This window comes from Phytophthora sojae, assembly GCF_000149755.1.
Source record: "Phytophthora sojae unplaced genomic scaffold PHYSOscaffold_2, whole genome shotgun sequence".
Classification (NCBI taxonomy): domain Eukaryota; phylum Oomycota; class Peronosporomycetes; order Peronosporales; family Peronosporaceae; genus Phytophthora; species Phytophthora sojae.
In genome coordinates this window covers 5,127,256-5,146,411 of record NW_009258116.1, presented here as the reverse complement: position 1 = coordinate 5,146,411, position 19,156 = coordinate 5,127,256, and the positions used below count along the sequence as shown (strand labels likewise).

Below are 19,156 nucleotides of genomic sequence, written 5' to 3'. Positions count from 1 at the left end.
TCACCGTAGGTCCATCTTGCTCCGCACCCAAATCCTTGAGCAGCTGTCGCATCCACACCACCTCCTTCATACATTCGCTGAGTGCCATGTACTCCGCCTCCGTCGAGCTCAGCGCGACCGTCTTCTGAAAAGTCGATCGCCAAACCACGGGAGCACCACACATCATCAGCATGATTCCGCTTACAGAGCGTCTGTCGTCGCGGTTGCCAGCCCAGTCGGCGTCCGAATACGCGACGAGCTCCGTGCCAAGCAATCCATCGTAAACGATCCCGAGATTCTTGGTCTTCAACAGGTACCGTACCACACGGATACCAGCATCCCAGTGCTTCTCACCGGGTTCTCCAGAAAACGGCTCAGCTTGGCCACTGCAGCTGAAGTGTCCGGTCGGGTTCCACACGCCAGGTACATCAGACTTCACACGAGAGAGCGATACGGGTTCGACTTCATCTTGGCCTTGTCCTCCTCGGTTTGGTGTTCGTCCGCCTTGGTCAACTGCACGCTTGGGTCGAGTGGAGTCAGACACGGCTTCGCATTCTTCTGGCCGAACTTCTTGATGATCGACGCGGTGTACGCCCGCTGGCAGATGCCCAGCGTCTTGGCCTCCATGTCGTAGTCGATCTCGATGCCAAGGATGAATCGAGCGCGTCCGAGGTCCTTGATGCGAAACTTGTCCGCGATGCCTGCCTTCACCGAGTCAATGATAGTCCGCTGGCGGGATGCAATCAGCATGTCGTCGACGTAGAGACACACAATGCACTCGTCGTCACCAGCTCCTCTCGTGTAGACACACGGATCGGCATCGGCATCTCGAAATCCTATGCTCTTGAGATGCGCGTCGATCGTCCCGTTCCATACGCGAGACGCTTGCTTGAGTCCATACAAACTCTGCAGTAGCAGGCAGACGACGTCATCTTCACCTTGAGCTTCTGCCAAATCTAGTAGTTCTCGAAGTCCTTCAGGCAACACCATGAAGATCTCCTCTTCGAGCTTTCCATACAAAAACGCGGTGTCGATGTCACATTGATCAATCTCCATTCCGTCGGCGCAGCACTTCGCGAGTTTCGCACGGATGGAGTTCAGGTACACCACCGGCGAGTAGGTCTCGTCGTAGTCGATTCCATGTCGCTGTGAGTACCCCTTGGCAACGAGACGAGCCTTGTACCAAACGACTCTCCCTGTCTCATCGCGCTTCAACGCGAACACCCAGCGGCAGCCAATCGCGCGCTGGTGTTTGGGCTTGGACACCAACTTCCATGTCTTGTTCGTCATCAGCGACTTGAGTTCACTAGCGATCGCTACCTTCCATTGGGCACGATCCTCACTCGTAATCGCCTCTTGGTACGACCTTGGCACCTCTTCCGTTGCAGCCATCAGCATTCCGCCGTGGATGGCTAGCTGGGTGTCGTCCGACTTGGCACGACCTTGGTCCACCTTCTGACGCTTCGTCCTGATCTCGGATGGCGCAACGATTTGTTTCTTGCGAGCTCCGGGCTCCTCAGGATCGTTGGTCTCTTCAATGTGACGAGCACGCGACCGAGTAATCATCGGATGGGTAGTGTACGGAACGATTGCTCCAGCTGTCGTCACGTCATTCGGCGACATAGTCGGGACGCCAACTTCAACTTCAGTCGAAACGTCGCGAACAGGCACCAGTGCAGGTACGCCGCCCGAGCTTGGTGCCGCTGGAGTCGAATCTTCATCGTCGTCAATCTCCAGGCGCGTCATCAGGTGATCGGGTTCCTCCATGAACTTCACAGTGCGCACGATTTGCACCTTTCCCGTCGCCGCGTTGAGAACGCGGTATCCCTTCACACCATCCTCGTAGCCCAGGAATCGACACTTGAACGCCTTTGCATCCAGCTTCCGACGCTTTTCATCGGCGATGTGGGCGTAGCCGATTGCACCAAACACCTTCATGTTCTTGAGTTGAGGCTTGGCACGATGCACAATCTCGTGGGGTGTCTTGACGGTCACCGAATTCGGGATCCGGTTCATGATCCAGGCCGCCGTGTTGACAGATTCTGCCCACCACTTCTTGTCGATTCCTTCATGGTAGAGCATGCAGCGCGCCATCTCCACCAAGCTTCGGTTCATGCGCTCAGCCAGTCCATTCTGCTGAGGCGTGTACGGAACCGTCTTCTCATGTTTGATGGCGCTTCGGTCGAGGTAGGCCTTAAATAGCTTGCCCGTTGCGTTCTCCATTGCTGCCTTGAAGATCTTGAACTTCGACAGCACCTCCGATTTCACCTTCATGAAGTACACCGTCACGTGTCTCGAGTAGTCGTCGATGAAGGTCACTGCGTATGTGCAGCCTCCAGGTGTCTTGGTCTGCATTGGACCCATGACGTCCGTGTGCACCAAGTCGAGTACACCTGTACTCTTACCCAAGTTGTCAGGGTGACGTGGGAAGTCGTCAGCGCGCACCTTCCCCATGCAACATCCAGCGCACACGTTATCCGTCGACACGTCGCCTACGATGCGCGGTACCCCATCGGCCATGCTCAACAGCTGTTCGTAGCGCTTGTACGAGACGGGCGTGCACGACGGCCCATGGCTCCTTACGAGATATCGTCGCCGCACGACACATCTCGTCCCCCACTGTCTTCAGCTTGTAAACATTTCCATAGCGCTTGGCCTCCATCACCGTCACACCACCAAAGCAAAAGACACACTTGTCCTTGCTGAATTGCGCGTCGACGTCCTTCTCGGCCAGCTTCGACACCGAAATGAGGCTCCCATCAACTTCCGGGATGTACAGAACATCCGACAATGTGACGGGCGTCCCGTCCATCAGCTCCAATCTGACGGTGCCCTTTGCAACTGCGTCGATCTTCGTGCCATCCGCGATCGTGATGCGGACTAGCGTCTTCAGCTCCTTCATGGACACGAACTTGTCCCGGACGCTGGTCATGTGCGAACTGGCACCGGAGTCCACAAGCCACTCCGACTTCGCCATTGCACCCGTAGCCGTGAACGCGAAGTCCGACGCCTCCAGCGCGACTTGTCCACGTCCCTCATCAGCCTTCTTCTTGCGGCACTCTTGCTCCTTGTGCCCGAGCTTCTTGCAGTAGAAGCACTTCCCGGAGAACCCGCGCTTGCGGAACTCCTTCTTCGTTGCGAATGCCTTCTCCCGAGCCGATGTCGAATCCTCCGAGACTTCAACACCAGACAGAGCTTGGATCGCGTACGCCAACGTCATGTTCGGCGTGTTCTCGAGTACGGTGCTGATCATCCGGTACTCGTCCGTCAAACTGCCCAGCAGCAGCACGAGTTGGCGAGTCTCGTCCATAGCTTCACCAATCGTCTCCATCTACAGCACCAGCTCCTTGAACCGGTCCACATGTGCCGCGAACCGCGTCCCGGGCTCCATCTTGAAGTTGTGCAACTTCTTGGTCACGACGAGCCGATTCTTGAGAGTGTTTCGGTTGAACTGCTCCTCAAGCAGGCGCCACGATTCAGCAGCGGTTGTCGCTCCACGGATGTAGACTTGGTATGTGAGACTCACGTCCCCAGCGATCACACCAAGGGCCTTCAGATCGTCAGTCTTCCTTTGTACCGTGGAGCGGTCACTCAGCTGGTCGAACTCTGGCTTGACGATGTGGGCCAGCAGTCCCTTGCGCGACAGCTTCATCCGCATGTTAAACTTCCAGTGGAAGTAGTCGTCTTCCACGAGCTTCACGGTGTCTGCGTAGCTTGGGCTCATAACCACTTGAGATTATGCGGGCGAGGCTTGGTAGTCGAGTGTTGGTTAGGAAGGAAATCCGAAAGTGAATTAGAATGAGTTAGGCCAAACTAACTATCATATCCTAGTCTCCTATGCTTAAACATGAATCGTACCAACCCATACCTCCTACTTCGTCGTAGGAGATGCGGGGGAGCAAAAAGTAAATGTTGCAGATCGTATCCAGAAAGGCAACTTCAACTTGCCTTTCTCTCAGCCAATCAGAAGTGTCAAATCTTGGGGCTCCGCCAATCAGATCCCAGTATTACACCACGTGTACCACAATTGCCTACCATCGGCAACAACTTCACAGCAAGCACGTGCCTCGATACGGAGACACACAACTAGACTGCGAAGTGTACAATCGCAACAAGATTGGGTGGTAATTCACGGTTCGGCTGGCGTAAATCCGTTCTGCATGATAATCCCCGGTCCTTCAGCCGGGATTTCGGGGTCGAAGTCGTCTTCGCTTGATGTTGCATCTGATAGGTCTACATAGTCACTAACTAGGCCAATAGGATTTGCAACGGGCTCTCAGGGGGGCCAGCCATCGATGGTGAGTCGGGCGATACATCATTGTCGAAATCGGTATTCAACTGAGAGGGAGTTGACGGAATTGACGGTGGGGTGGGGTGAGGGGGAGTTGACGACGGTGGGGTGGGTTGAGGTGACGACGATGGGGTGGGTGGAAGTGGCGTCGTAAGAGGCGTTAGACTGCTCTACGAATTAAATTCATAAGATTAGATTATTGATAGATTCTTGGCGCACACGCACCGCGCAATGACTAAATAAAGCTAAGAGTTAAACAAATTTATGTCCTCTAAGTCTGGCTTAAACTTCAAGTATGCCCTCTATGTCTGGTTTGAACTTCAAGTATAGTCTGCAACCTAGTCCCAGCTACACTATGGTCAAACAATGCGAGAACAGGTCAGAATAGATTATTAGAATAGCTTACAAGCGTTTATATAAGTAGAGCTTTTCTCCTCCACCTACATTTACTCACGTTGACCTATCTTTGTGCTCTAACGCTACTAACATGTTAGCTCAAAATACTACAGTAGACACTAACTAACAGTTAGCTAACATGTATAGCAACTAACATGTTAGCGTTAGGGAGCACACTAGCCGCCTTCCTCCTAAAAAGCTATTTTCACTCTTCGCTTGAAAATAACCATTTTCTCCGGAGAAGACATAACACCAGATGCAGCTCTTTTGAGTCTCCGCTGAATGAATTCGTTTGCCACCGTATAGAACGCCACCGCATTGTCGGCGGATAGAGTTGGCTTTGGATAAAAATATGTTGAATGAAAAAATCAAGCTAAATTTCCCATAACCTTAAAAACGTTGAGTAGTTTTTTGCGAAGTTTTAGTGGAATCTTTTATACTGGGATAGCAGTGGTCGATAGATCATGCTGCTACGAACGCCGGTATCGTGGTCCTTTGTCACTGGCTGTCTTTATATTGGTGACGCGGTAACGAGTCACAAGCTTTCTGTCTTCTTCAGATCGTGTTTCGTCAGTGCATGACTTCAGCCATTTCGCATTCTAAAGCAGCCGGCACCCACGTACGTACCTACCCACCTGCCTTGTGCATGCGGCTACAACGATTGCTCTGTACAGCCACCAAGTTCATAAACTAACATGCTCGCACGTTATTCGGCATAGTTCGCCTCTATCAGGTTCAATAAGACGCTGAATTCGAAACATGGTTTTGGCTGACTGTTGTAGTTGACGCCACAGGCTGTGTCTACCTGGGTTCCGCTGATAGGCACTTGCATGGCCATGGGACGTGCCATTTCGTATTCTACCACTAAACCAAGCAACCGGCCTACGTACTCACCACCCGCCTACATCCAGCTACAACGATTGCCGGAGTACCACCCACCACCACGGCACTAGGGCCCCGTAAAGACTAGGATATGAGGATTTGACCATATCTGTTGTTGTTTTGTTTTTAGTTTATAGGAGTGCGCCTGCTTCGGAACCGCAGCATCTGCCTGGTAATGGGATCTGGAAAGTACATGTATATACCGTATAAGTAGCAAGTTTGGAGCGATATGAGGACAACACGAGTTTTAACTGAGAAGTACCAATGCAGTAGCTACAAGACCGAAAGTGTGACCGCAGGAGACAGGAGGCACTTACTCTATGTATGTTGTATAGCCCTAAATCATTCCAAACTTTGACATTGAGCAGGCTATTTTATTAGAAATCCACAAAATTTCAAAGCTACATGTACTTCGGCACGACTACATTAATGACCCCAAGACCGCAACGTACGGCGCGCATCTTGGCGACTACAGTAGAAGTCGTGGTCTACAGATAATTTCCAGGGTACAAACAATTCGAAAAGAAACCAAAACGCACTTTAACTATGATACAAGATGTTTAATACTTCCGGTTTCTCATAAAGGTATCGCCGATGAAGCTGATTGTTCTTCCTCCCACTTGCTAGGCAAGAAATGCGGGGTGCGGATTAAAATCTAGTGTGAAAAGGCTGAAGTCCTAGTGCAGACCTTCAAATGGTGGACTTCCGTGTGTTTTTTATGAAGAGGGATGACTTGCTTAGTGTTTTTTACGTGCATTTTATTGAACGCGTAGTGATGAAGCCAAAATGGACACGGAATGCAAGCGAATGGCATCGCTTCTATTCTAATACGTCCATTTCCTTCTCAAGAAAGCTGATAGCCTTTTCCTCTAGCTTGTTCTAGCGTTCAGCTTGATAATTACGTCCTACGAGATTCCAGCACCGTGATAAATGGGTTCGGTGGGACCCCTGCGGGTCAAAATGAAGTCTTACAAAAGGGGCAAGCATAATGCCATCCATAGGCCTCGTATCATCGAGCGCAGCTTGCCTGTACTGGACGCACACGAGGCATTCATCCTTTGATTGATTTGCACATGTCTCCCATCCGTTTTTGTATCATACACGGTGGTCATCCTAGCTTTTAATCTTTTCTCAGAAATGCGACGGGCAGTTAAGCTTCGAGGTTGTACTCGCACGCCTTGATAAGCGTCGTAATACTACTGCTGTGGTGAGAGCTCTGGTTGCCCCCGTAAAATTGCTATCCCAGCCTAAGCGTAGCCCTAGTCTAATCCATCCAGACACCTTCCAATGGGTGTGGGGATTCACACAATATCAGCCTGCCGACAATTTATGTCACGGCAAACTCAGGTGACCACAAGATTTTCACTGAAAAACTATGCATGCAGAAGAAAAATGTGTCTGAAAGAGAAGGTACCCAGGACTGAATGAACAGATTGGGTAATGGCACCAGTTGTGCTCAAGGTCAGCATCGAGGCTTCTAATTGTCACAGACACCATTGCTACGACGAACAACGTACATGTACATCTGTGCAGTAGCAAGAATTGCATCCTTTCAAACAATACTAGGGCTCCGCGTAGGCTGGGATAGGAGAATTTTGGTATAAACCCCTTCTTTTATTTTTTATTATATTTTCTTATTAGCTACGGTCATCTCCTGCGCCTGCTTCGCAGCCGCAGCATCTGCCCGGAAATTTGCCAGTTCAAACTGTCTACCGGCAATGCTGTACAAAATTATGAGTGCGAATCTTGGTTGAGATCTGTTTGGAGCTTGTAGAAAATACAAACGTTTTAGTATTTACTTCATTTCGTTCATAGGTACTGATTCATACCAGTGTTGTCGGTAGCGCACCGGTTCGATCTGCCCACGCATATAAACCTTTTGGGAGGGCTCAGTGCACCACCGGAGTCGTACCGGTTTCAATAAAATATACCAGTAGATGTCAGGAGGGTTCATCGTTTGACTTGATGTACCACGGATATAATCCTATTTGGTCTGCGATAGCAGCACTAACGTTGCTTCCTATCCCAGTAAAATGTTTGTGCTGGAGCTCCACTTCCTCTGGTGGCACCTGGTATCAATCTAGATGGAAAAGAAGCTCCGATGCGAATAGGCATCTATCAAAAGCTGTAAGTGTAATTCAGACCGGATTCGATGGAGTGTTGTATGATGTTGTGTGAATGTTGTTTGATGCAATCCGCACGGGGGGTAAGTGACGAATGTAGCGTGAATGTCGTTCGATGTCATTCAAAAACCTTCCCCAATCGACAGTTCTAATTCCCACCGTATATACAACCAGTCCTTTCCAAGGCTGCCACAAAGTCGCATAGGCTCCCTCCACTCCAAAGATTTCACGAGAGTTTGCAGTGTATAACCGCTTTGTATTAGCACGTGAAGCACTCCATGCTGTGGGCAAGGTACAAACACATCACCGATTCGTTTGTCGGACGCGAGCTCTTCATCCAGCAGCTTTTCCACTTTGACAGGAATGGACAAACATCGCATACAAACAAATCAAGTCTGCGTTCTTCGCAAGGGAAAGTTGTAACTCGTCCGCATCGACATTCCTTGTAAGTTTTTACTGCTTGGCCTTGCTCAACTCTTTCAAGCGACCCGCCGACTCACTCGCGTCCATTTCGATACTAAACCCGCCTGCTCCTACTTTCCCAGCGACCGTGCAGGCTGCTGCTCTATCGAATATCCATGAAGTCGGGGAGAGGATGTTTGAATGCGAGTAACTTCTTCGCCATCTTAAAATGCTGTCGGGTATAATGAAGCAGTACCTAATAAAGCACACCGAGCCACCACAGAGTCTTCTCTCCAAAGGCTAGAGCCTCCGTAATTTGCAAAATTGGCCAAGTTAGTTGTGAACCCCGTCCTCCTTGAAATGATCGCTATCAAAGTAAAATTGCTGCAATTCCACAATAATGGGGTCGTCGTCCAACAGGCTCTCCCTTCAAACCAAGACACCGCAGAAACTGCGAAATACTTCATAACCTAGATGGGCCAAGAATGTAAGTGGACACGATAGCGACGAAGTGTTGAGCATTTCTACTTGGTTAAGTGGACCATGATGACTTTTTGATACGAGCAATTTGTAAAACCACATACCCAAGCATATTACGAGGCGATCGGTGCTGTACACTCTGATAAAGTCTTACACGACACGTACCAAGGCTTCATTGTAACGAGCAAGTAACGCTAGATTGATTGAGTAAGTTCGCTGAAAACTACGTTGGTAGCGACTACCATTAGCAAAGCAAGCCGTCATGCCGATAAATCGACTTGCGACGCGGTATCGCAGTGTCGCTCTAAGGCCCTTTTTTTCGCCCTTGCTGTTGCCGCTGGGAAAGAGTCGTGCAATTGCGTCACCAATACTTGAAAACGGCAGGATGGCTCTTCTGGATGATCTTCCCGGCTGTAACGTCACCCACTCCGTTCAACTCAACACAGCTCATGATACGAAGCGAAGTTGATATTCGGTGCCTGGAAACTGCGGTACGCACGACACGCGAACAGTCCGAAATATTCGTCAAACTCGCTTTTTGACACCAGCCCGCAGCGCGGAGGAAGAGGGAAAGAGTCTGCTTCCGCTGCCGTAATGAGCAAGAACACGTCCACGTTCTGGTCCACGGCTTTCTGCATCTCTTCCTCGTACATTTCCGCGGTTATCTTCCGTTTTGACTGCAGCAGCTTGCATTGAAGAACTTCGTTGCAAGGGGCTTGTTGCTGGTCGCCGATAATCAGCTGCACGAGCGAAAAAAGATCTCCAGCTGGAGCACTGGTTCCATTGATGACAATGGAGTCCATCTCATGAATGTCAACTTCTCCGCGATCAGTAGAAATCGACACGCCATTCCCTCCGGCGATTGCACGGGCAATCGCACTGGACTTTGTAGGATATTGCTTGATAGCCTCGACAACCTTGCGTGCATGCTGTTCTCCAATGCCAATGCCAGCGATCCAGCCAAAGCGAGCGCCAACGTGAAACTCGGACAGACTCACTGGAGCTCCACAATAGGCAACCGATTTCACGCAACGGTACAACGCCACGAACTTCTCAAATAGCTGCCATGTCATTGCGAAACGCGTAAGATGCGCGTAAAAGTTATCCTCTCCATCTCGCAGTACATCAATTTTCCGTATCAGAGTAAGAAGAACGATGAAGGCGCATTCCACATAGCCCTTAGAAGTCAGCCGAAATAACCCAAGACTTCGAAGCCCATCCACTGTGAGGCTGTGCCCTTCACCAACGAAGCAATGTCCTATCGTGTACACGCGGCGAGAGAGTATAGCGACGACCAGTTGCTGACAGTTCGCCAACGACGTGAAAAAACCATAATCGAAGAAGTTATTGTAGGTTTAGTGCAGAGCCACCCACACTTTTTCAACGATGCTCACTGGATCCAGTTTTTCCAATTGTTCGCTCGAGTACTTGCCAAAAATCTCGTGTAATATCTCAAGAGCTCGGCCATGCCCCCCATATCGTCCACCAACTGCCTCTCCAATCTCGTCTTTGCACCCAAGACGTCACCAGTGATGACTGGAGGAACTAGAAACACGCGCCTCTGCGATGAATTTGCCAGCGCTTCTTTGACAGGAGTTTGAACTGTTGCCGAGCAAACGCAAACAGCAAACGCTTTGGATGCGTTCATGAAGCTGCAAATTGAAGCCAACACTGAGTACAAGTCGCAGTCCTTGGTGCCGTTGTTCGTGAGCTTCTGCAGTCCATCCACACACAAAACGACGGTCATGCTCTCCACGTCAGTCCCCTCCAGATCGGCCAGCATATCAATAACCATTCCAATCGACAATGGGAGATGGCCATACAATCGCTTCATTTCAGAGCAAAACGCGGACCAATCGGTTCTGTTTTTCGTGAGCTGGTAGAGCATACGGTAGCTGACGTCGTGGTCCGGGTCTTCTGTGTTGATCAACGACCCCTTCGCAGATGTTCCTTTCTCAAACGTCACATGGAACGTATACACGCTCTTCTTCCTCTTCATCCTCTTCAACAGCTTTTGGTTTCCAGATAGTTCAGCAGCTCTGAGCAGAATTCCATCCATCTCATCCAGCATGCGGGATTTCCCGGTTCCTGGTCCACTCAATACGAGGTTGATCGCGTGATTCTGCTTGTCGTAATTTCCACTTGCCTACGCGTTGAAATGATCGGCGAGTGGATCTGCGATAATAGCTGATATGTCCTCCTTCCCTTGATACACCCAGGCTTTCCCAAAAGTATCACAAAGTGGCTTAGGTTCCCTCCATCCCAGCGAGTCCTGTAGCTTCACCATGTCGCCGCCCTTCCGCACTAGCACGTGGACATGATCGCGCTGCGGGGCTTCTTTGAAAACTGCACCAATAGCTGCACCTAGATCGATTGATGTCGCCATCATCGCCTTCACTTCCGCCGTAACGACCCCCCTGAGTACACTCTCCACAACGGAGCCGCTACTCGCCATCTAGCCACCGTCCGCTTTTGCCAGGAAGAGGTCCACGTTCTTCTCCGCGACCTTCACGAACTCTTCTTTCCGCCTTTCCATGATTTTCTGCTTCAGCTGCCACACCTGCAGATTGGTGTCGATCTCGACACCGAACAACGCCCCCGGCACGCCAGCAATCGCATACAGAAGCGCGACCATCTTCCCTCAAGGCGGCAGATTCTGGAATGAGCGTGGGAGGCCCCCGATTGGCCCAGTGGGAGCCAATCAAAAATCTGCGAAAGGGTTCAACGAACGTTACTGCAACTGAATAACAATTTGACGACAGCGATTTTGAGCAACGGAAGAGCGGAACACCATCAAAACGTTGTCATTAATGTCCGCTTCCATACCATGCTCACAGCATGATATCTCAAAGGTAGGAGGAGGACGGATATCATGGCCGCCTGATTATCTAAAGTCTAAAGGCTCCAAAATATATTTTCATTGCATTAAAACCATGCGGAGTTAGAAGAAACTGTTTGGTGATCTGAAATCAGCAAGACACGTGAAATTCTCCTTCTAGTGCTACCAGCTACAAGCACCCTCTGCGAAATTCAATCCACAGGGCGCCGAATTAAGCTGGTGGCCATGCTTCCCTTCACCACCTCCTCCCAAATGACTACGTTTTGTATGGGATTTGCATCGCTACAAACTTGCCTATTATCCTGGTAGTGCTTCGGTTACGAAGTATCTACAACATTAACCCGTTTGAACAAAAAACCAAAACAATAAGCGAACTTAGCTTAGGTTCGTGAAAGTATTAGTTTTCAAAACCAAAACAAAACCTCAACAAAACTAAGTTTGCTTCACATACAAAGATCAAGATAAATGAAGCGTCGCTACTATCCTGAAGCTATATTCTCTGAAACTTATTTCAGAGCTAAGAGAGGATCCGGGTGGAGATCCGATTTTGGCATTGATTGATGTCTGGTAATTTATATATACGATTTGGTATTCATAAATAGAGGTAGCATATAAAAAATAGTTGATGTGGGTACAGTGTCACTTCCAATAATAAATACCCGAGAAACATCATAAATTATCTGAATGTTGCCTGTGTCGTCGCCCCCTCCGCTTATGTACGATCTTGATGTTGCGTGAAAGTGTGTTGAAGCCATCGCTGCGCTATCCGGATACATCATTCGGTTGCCGTGAAGGCTAGCTACGTATGAATACGAACGCTGGAAATATGGATGGCCGCTAGTCCACACCAGCAAGAACGTTATGTGGTTGCCGATGACTACTGTAGTGAGGTGCTCGCAGCACAACCGGTCATCCCTGTCGCTCTTACGAGCCTAGCCCCCCCCCCCCTCGTCCCCTGCATGGAGGAGCACCCAGATTAACGCGGCGCAAGAGTTTGACCGTGTAGTCGTCAGGCGGAGCGTCGACGACGGCAAGCGTCCGCCGCTGCATATCAACAATCATCACTTTCGGTTTGAACTGCGCCGTGCCGTGCCGACTGCGCTCGCCAAGCAAGCGACAAAGTTTTGACCATTTGGCAAGACCCACCTCCGCTCCCATCACAACTGCAACGGGTCTCTGGTCACCTGCTCGCCGGTGGATGCTGCGGTACGTACTCAGAGTCCGTTAGTGTAGTTAACGAAACAATAAACACCGCACAGGCCACGTCAGTAGCCGGACTCGCGTCCTATTTATTTCTTCAACTTCGTGCTTCAACTTCGATCGTCTGTTCCTCTGCTCCTCGTGTCCTCCGTATACACCGGCCCTGCCCCTGTCTCCGAATAGGTGCCCCAGCCACCGATGGCCTGTAGTCGCCTCGCTCGTATGTTTGTCCCGAAAGGCCTTCGTGTCCCGCCTCACAGAGCCGTCAATGCTCCGCTTGGCACCGTTCCTCGTGTCTGCGAGCTCTTCGGCCCGCAAGTCTTCGAGCCGTCTGTGCTCCAGCCCGCAAGATCTCAAGTGAGCTTCTCCGTCGCCCACCGTTCTCCGGCTACCCACCTCCGTCCAATCAGCTGCTTCGGTGACCGTTCGGGCCGTCACCCACGTCCTCGTGGCGACCCTCCAGCATGCAATCTTCGTCTCGGTCGCCTCCCAGCCGTCCGTGGCGATCGTCCGGTCCTCGTAACCCACAGGCCTCGTCGTGAGCGACCCGCAGCCCGAACCGAATGACACGATGCGGCTCCAGATTTCAGCCCGAGCCCCACGTTGACGGCCTGGTTCTAGCTGGATCCAGGATCCAAGTGGCGGGAACAGCCTGGATAGCGCCCTGGATCAGGATGATCAAGGTGCATCCAGGCTGGACGAAGCCCGAAGATCCTGAAGTCTACCAGCCCGGATGTTCCCCAGCCAAGATCGAGCCAGTCATGCTGCAAGAGCCGAAGAGGTGCCCGGCCGAGCTCGTCGATGCCCAAGCTGCCTGATCGAAGTCCATGTATCCTGAATTGACAACGTGCATCCCGAATAGACGACTATCCAAGCTCCAAGATCTGACCATACAAACCCAAGACATTAACGACCGACCAAGCCGACCGTCCAAGATCTGCTCGGCACATGGAACCTTGAACTCCCTCCCAGCTGTGCTGCCGATCCCCGCTGGATCTTTGCGACTCAACCGACGACAACCCATACTGAAACCAAGATAAAACTTCCAAGACTGCATGTTACGATTAGTGATAGCCTACAAAGATAAGACCAAACAGAGTTCGTTTTCCCGAGTACAGCGCAAGTGTCTTCGGTTGGGGCCCAGACTATTCAGAGCTGGTTCAGACTCAAAGGAGCCTTGTGTCTTCGGTTCTTCCCCTGCATTCAGGGCACCTCGGCTAACAGCGTAAGGGTCGTGTGTGGAGCTCTCATAGTAAGTATCAGATCAAGTTAAGGCGAGTACCTGAGTTGTCGCACGACCAGGGTTGATAAGCATTATTTCATATTCTAGTTGGGGTTTTTGTCCTGTACAGCACTGCCATTCATATTAAGCTACTCCTAGGGCGGTTGAGGTAGTCACCACCTAGTGATTTGTTGATAGGCTACTGAGTGATAGGAAGGACTGTGTTTTGTATTGATTCGGCTTTTTCCCTCTTGATTGAGGGTGGTGCGCGATTGATTGAGGGCCTTGGGCTTGCCAGTGTCCTGGATCTACCCTCTTTGTTGACTGGTGTGTAGGGCCCACCGTCCAAGGGCCAACCAAAGAATAAGTGACGGTTGTGTGTATTGTATATTTGTGTATAACTCTGTATTGTAAAGGTTATCTCTCCGGATCCAGGCTGTGGAAGCTGCGTTCTGAAGTGTGCGTTGGCTCTGCTCCCTGGTCCTAGCGATATTATCCTGTTTCCCGCAACTCACCAAGTGCAAGTCTCACGTTCGAAGACAAACGACACCCAAAGGGATTCTACAAGAAACACACGCCACCCGGGACGACACCTAGTGCTCGTCCAGGTTGTTTCGAGGGGACAAGTCTAGATCCTTTTCGGGCCACTGTACACCTGGGCGGCAAAAGGTGTTCACCCGCCTCGCCTCAGCTGGTGCGCGTGCCCGGATTCGAATCGTTTGGGACTTCACTGAGTTGTGGTTACATTTATTGCTAGGATTGAGGTTGCGAAGTCTACTAAATCTCTGACCGAAGCGTTTATGGCGAGAGGAAACGGAGATGACATGCGCGAGGAAGGACGCGATGGCGAGGGACGCGGTGATGCGTCACGCCAGTCGCGTAGGTCTCAGGGGCTGCCGCCGGAGGAGCACGCGAGCTTGTACGAGGTTGTCCGGGCTGCTCGGAAGGCAGGCGCTGCAAAGCGCAAGGCGGCCCGCGAGGCGAAGGCCAAGTCGTTGGAGGAGCAGCCGACTCCAGCACCGTCCGTCCAGGATGACGCGCACCAAGTGTCCCGGGATGGCGAGCCGGACGTCCAGGATCCTGACACGAAGACTGGCCAAGATCAGGGTGAGTCCGTCCAGGATGAGTCCGCCAAGGCGTCTGCGGGAGGCGCCGATGAGGTTGAGCCCCCGGCGGCGGATCGAGTTTCGGACTCTTTGCTGCTGGATCAAGATGCGGAGGCCAAGGAGGCCCCGAACCTGGAAGACAAGCCGCTGCCGACTGTCCAAGAATTGGACGAGCTCGAGGACTCGCAAGAGACCTCGCCGTCCGCCTAAGCGACCACGACGAACCCTGAATCCTCGGTCGAGGAAGCTTCGACCAAAACGACCCCAAATCAAGTCGTCCCGGACCAAGCTCCGGATCCAGGCTCGCTTCGGTCGGGAACCCCTGACCAGAGGTTCGCCGAGGTCCAGGAGAAGGCGTACGTTGCGCAGCAAGTGTCCAGGTGGGAGCGGGTGGAGTCCGAACGCGTGACCCCGCCCACTGTAGAGTACTCATGGCCGACACCCAAGCCGGATGCACAGCCCTGGATGGCCGCCATGTTGACCACATCCAGGTACCTCAGTGCGCGAGCACTCTTGGAGGACCAGGATGGAGGCTGGATCGCGGAACTTCGTCTCGACCGTCGGGACTTGAGCACCGCCCAGGATCTCATGGCTGTCCAGGTTCCGGTCCAGATGCTGACGCCGCGGAAGTGCATGGCCATCCTGCAAGCTCTGCTGTTCGAGGCTGGATTCAGGTTTGACAACCTGGTTCCGGTCTGGTTCAGGACGAGAGCGGCCAAGGTCGCTCCAGCCAAGCTGCGAGTGGTCATCCAGGACGTACTGCGTCTGCTGGCACTGGAACTGGTGGAGTGGCGTTCGTTTGCTGTCGGTGCTACGTTCAAGATCATCCCTGTCCTGAAAACACAAGCATCAGAGACTCCTGAATCTGAACAAGCATCCATCCAGGACTACCACGCTGAAGATCAAGACGGAGATCTATTGATGACGGAATACGATCTAGGCCTACTCGGCGGTGAATACGTTCTCCGCCTCAAGCGGACTGGTCTTCGTCCGGCGAGGAGTCCAGGAGGGTCGTCCGATGGCGAGCCTGAACCGAAGCGCCAACAACACCATCCAGCCCGGCCGCCGCGTGCGTCGCTGCCGTCCACGTCGAACCCGTCTGAATTGCCGTCGCCCAGGACCTCCAGTCGGAGTGATGTCGTCCAGGTGGAGAAGACCGCCCCGATCCAGGAGTATGCGACTTCGGACCCTGTCCCGAGCTTGGTCGGTACTTCTCGATCCCCGGAGGCCTCCCTGTACGGAACGACGTCCGGATCCAACCCATCCAGGAACAGTTCCGCGAGCTCGTCCTCGATCGGACTTGGATTCAGCGCTGGCGCCGACATGCCGCCCCCGACGTACGGTCCGATGACTATGTGGATTCAGGCTGGCCGTCCTGGATTCGCGGTCGGTGGAGGCGCGGTGGGTTACTACGTGACCCAGCGTGTCGTGTCGAAGCGCGCCGTCGAGGTGGACCAGGATGACGTCGAGATGGCCGAGTCCGTTCAGACCTCCAAATCTCGGACGGACAGATCTAGGACCAAGTCTTCGTCCAGACACCGCCGGCACCGCTATGAGTCTGAATCAGGCTCGGAGTCGTCCAGCGAGTCGGAGACCAGCAGCGCCAGGAGCCGTCGTCACCGACGTTCCTCAAAGCGGTTCTCGAAGTCGAAGCGGAGGTCTTCGTCCAGGCGGTCAAGCCGGTCAGGACGCTCGAGACACTCGCACGGATCCACGACGTCCAGTCGGTCGTACATGTCGATCTCGTCTGGGGTGGCCAAAGTTGCGGTCACCACGATGAACGAAGTGAAGCGCCTTCAGGCTGCCCTGGATCGCATGGCCCTGGCCCAGCAGGCCACGTTGGAAGCCCAGATCCAGCGTGAAGCCGACGCCCAGCGCAAGCTAGAAGAGACTGAACACCGGATCCAGGAGTCCGAACGTCCGATGGCCGCCGCCCTGGCTGGAGTTCCCCGTCCGGACTCGGTCCAACCAGACCTGGACGCCGCCGTCCAGGCCGCTCGTGACGAGGCCGCCCTGGCCGACCGTCAACGCCGCCAGACCGATGCCCTGAATTACGTTCAGCAACAACAGGCCGAGGTGGAGGCGCGCATGGAGGCCGAGCGCGCAGCGTGGGCCGCGGAGACGCAGAGGATCCTAGACGCCCAGCAGGACGCGTTCCAGCGGAGGTACCAGACCTTGGAGTCCGAGCGAGACAACGAGCGAGAAGCTGCGAAGAACATGAGGCGTTTTCAAGCGTCCCAAATTCGGGACCTTCGAGCAACATCCACTCAGGTTCAAACTGGTCGGACGACATTCAACCCTGATTCGGCAACCCCGGTTAAGTCGGAGGAGCCAAACCCTGAATCGGCAACCACGAGGAGTGGCGTCAGTACTGGACAGATCACCAGTAACGGTGCACAGCCGGGACCGAAGAACATCGCCGAGGCTCAACTTCGTGCGACCATCCCGGAAGTGGATCTGGCCAGGCTTACTTCCAGCACTAAGCCCCGAATCCAAGTGCCTAAGGCTGAACCGACGCCCAAGGCGACGAAGGCAGAGGTGCCCAAGGCGACGAAGGCAGAGGTGCCCAAGGGGACTGGTCCCGCTAAGTCCGGATCCAAGCCGCCGCCGAGGAGGCCCCCGCCTAAGCCATCCAGGAAGAAGACCCGGAAGGATGAAGACCCGTCGTCAAGCAGTTCAGGCAGCTCTGACTCAAGCGACAGCGACTCCAGCTCAAGTGATTCTGACAGCAGTCTGGACGGGGGTGACCTGGTCGACGCCTCGACCAGGAAGATCAAGGCGGGGGAAACCTCGTTGACGATCCACCCCTATGTCAACTCGAGTGCGTTGGAGAAGTTCGACGAAAAGGCGTCCCTGGGTGACCGCCGAAGCTGGTGGGAAAGGTTCACGAACCTGGCCAGCCAGGGAGGCTGGTCCAACCGGACCCGGATCAGCGAGCTCAAGATGAAGATGTCATCCCCGTTCCGCAACTGGCGTGGGCAACTCCCGAAGCAGGTCCAGAACGACTGGAAGACCTTGGCCAGCGAGTTCAGGAAGAAGTATCTCAAGGCCAGGACCTCCGACTCTGAACGCTACTATACGATGAAGCAGAAGGGTGGCGAGTCGGCTCTGGAGTATTTCTACCGCCTGAACGACGCGGCTGGCAAGGCTAGCATCAACTACCGGTCATCCAGGAAGGACGTCTCGCATCACGTCAAGCGTTTCATCAAGGGCCTGAAAGATTCAGACTTGAAGCAGGCCCTGAAGAGTCAGCGGTTCAAGCGGATCCCGGATCTGGAGTTCGCCCTGGAACAGGATGAAGAGGTGACGTTGGGGGGGGGTTACGATACCCCTCCATCCAGGACGCGCGATTTTCGTGCGGACAATGCTGGTCAGGGGCGATTCAAGCCTCGCCGGACTGGACGTGCTTTTGTCGGTCTGGATGGGAGTGATTCAGATGACACGAGGCGGTCCCCAGAAAATTGCCGACGATGTGCCGTCACCTGATGACTTGGAGTTTGTATCGGATGCTGATTGGTGGATGACTTGGATACGGCGCGGCTGTACCCGTGTGACATGGATGGCGACTGTGGGAGAGAAGTGATTTCTCGGGATGAATCCAGCGCCTGACCGCAGATGGGCCCAACTGGCTGGAAGTGTGAATCCTGGGAGTGCACGCCCAGGATTTCAGAGAACACTCAGTCCAGCCGCGGACTTTCCTTTACGATGAGTGCCTAAAGTCTGGCGGAAAGTGTCTCTGGAGAATGTATCCCAGAGTACACTTCATCTTGCTGTGGCTCAGAGTGCCCCAGAGGATTAAATTACCCTGATAATCAACCCACTACCACCATGATCATGCACAGGAGGCCGCTAAACCCGCTATAGGTGTGGCTTTGTGGAGATACACGCGAGCCTGCAATGCAGCAGACTTGTTACCCAGAGTGCCGCACGGAAAACCAGAATGCCGCACGATGACTCAGAGTTCACCTCCCTGAGTGCAGGTGACCCGGAGTTCCAAAAATGATTCTCTGGGTATTTGGACCATAAATTCAGACTCATTATACTGAACTTACGTGTTTCCCAAGCCAACATCCAAGAATCCCCACGGTTCCCCAAGATTCCTCAGAATTCCCCAGGATTTCAGAAGATGACCCTGAGTGTCACATGATTTTCAGGGGGTTCGAGTCAGTTCGAAGTCAGTCTGCAATCAAAGTGATGCGTGACCTTGAAGAACCGTCATGGATGCACAGACTGGAT

At 52.9% G+C, this 19,156-nt stretch overlaps 5 protein-coding genes across 5 annotated transcripts; 3 read left to right on the top strand and 2 right to left on the bottom strand.

The window, feature by feature from the left end:
• Nucleotides 1-140: 140 nt before the first annotated feature.
• PHYSODRAFT_480167 (hypothetical protein) lies at nt 141-4,886 on the top strand (the record flags this gene model as incomplete). Its single annotated transcript, XM_009521377.1, has 3 exons — nt 141-242; nt 426-466; nt 4,829-4,886. Coding segments are annotated over 3 exons (201 nt in total), but the record flags the coding sequence as incomplete, so codon positions are not given.
• A 4,104-nt stretch (nt 4,887-8,990) lies between these two features.
• PHYSODRAFT_325506 (hypothetical protein) lies at nt 8,991-9,626 on the bottom strand (the record flags this gene model as incomplete). The annotated part of the gene is made up of 1 exon (XM_009521376.1): nt 8,991-9,626. One exon carries the CDS (start codon nt 9,624-9,626, stop codon nt 8,991-8,993), a length of 636 nt encoding a protein of 211 aa, XP_009519671.1.
• A 317-nt stretch (nt 9,627-9,943) lies between these two features.
• On the bottom strand, nt 9,944-13,445 carry PHYSODRAFT_325505 (hypothetical protein; the record flags this gene model as incomplete). The annotated part of the gene is made up of 6 exons (XM_009521375.1): nt 9,944-10,699; nt 10,838-10,950; nt 11,017-11,188; nt 12,392-12,493; nt 12,851-13,244; nt 13,318-13,445. 6 exons carry the CDS (start codon nt 13,443-13,445, stop codon nt 9,944-9,946), a joined length of 1,665 nt encoding a protein of 554 aa, XP_009519670.1.
• Nucleotides 13,446-14,614: 1,169 nt separating this feature from the next.
• PHYSODRAFT_325504 (hypothetical protein) lies at nt 14,615-15,130 on the top strand (the record flags this gene model as incomplete). Its single annotated transcript, XM_009521374.1, has 1 exon — nt 14,615-15,130. The coding sequence occupies one exon, from the start codon at nt 14,615-14,617 to the stop codon at nt 15,128-15,130; it is 516 nt and encodes a 171-aa protein (XP_009519669.1).
• Nucleotides 15,131-15,394: 264 nt separating this feature from the next.
• Nucleotides 15,395-18,406, top strand: PHYSODRAFT_325503 (hypothetical protein; the record flags this gene model as incomplete). Its single annotated transcript, XM_009521373.1, has 1 exon — nt 15,395-18,406. The coding sequence occupies one exon, from the start codon at nt 15,395-15,397 to the stop codon at nt 18,404-18,406; it is 3,012 nt and encodes a 1,003-aa protein (XP_009519668.1).
• Nucleotides 18,407-19,156: the final 750 nt, after the last annotated feature.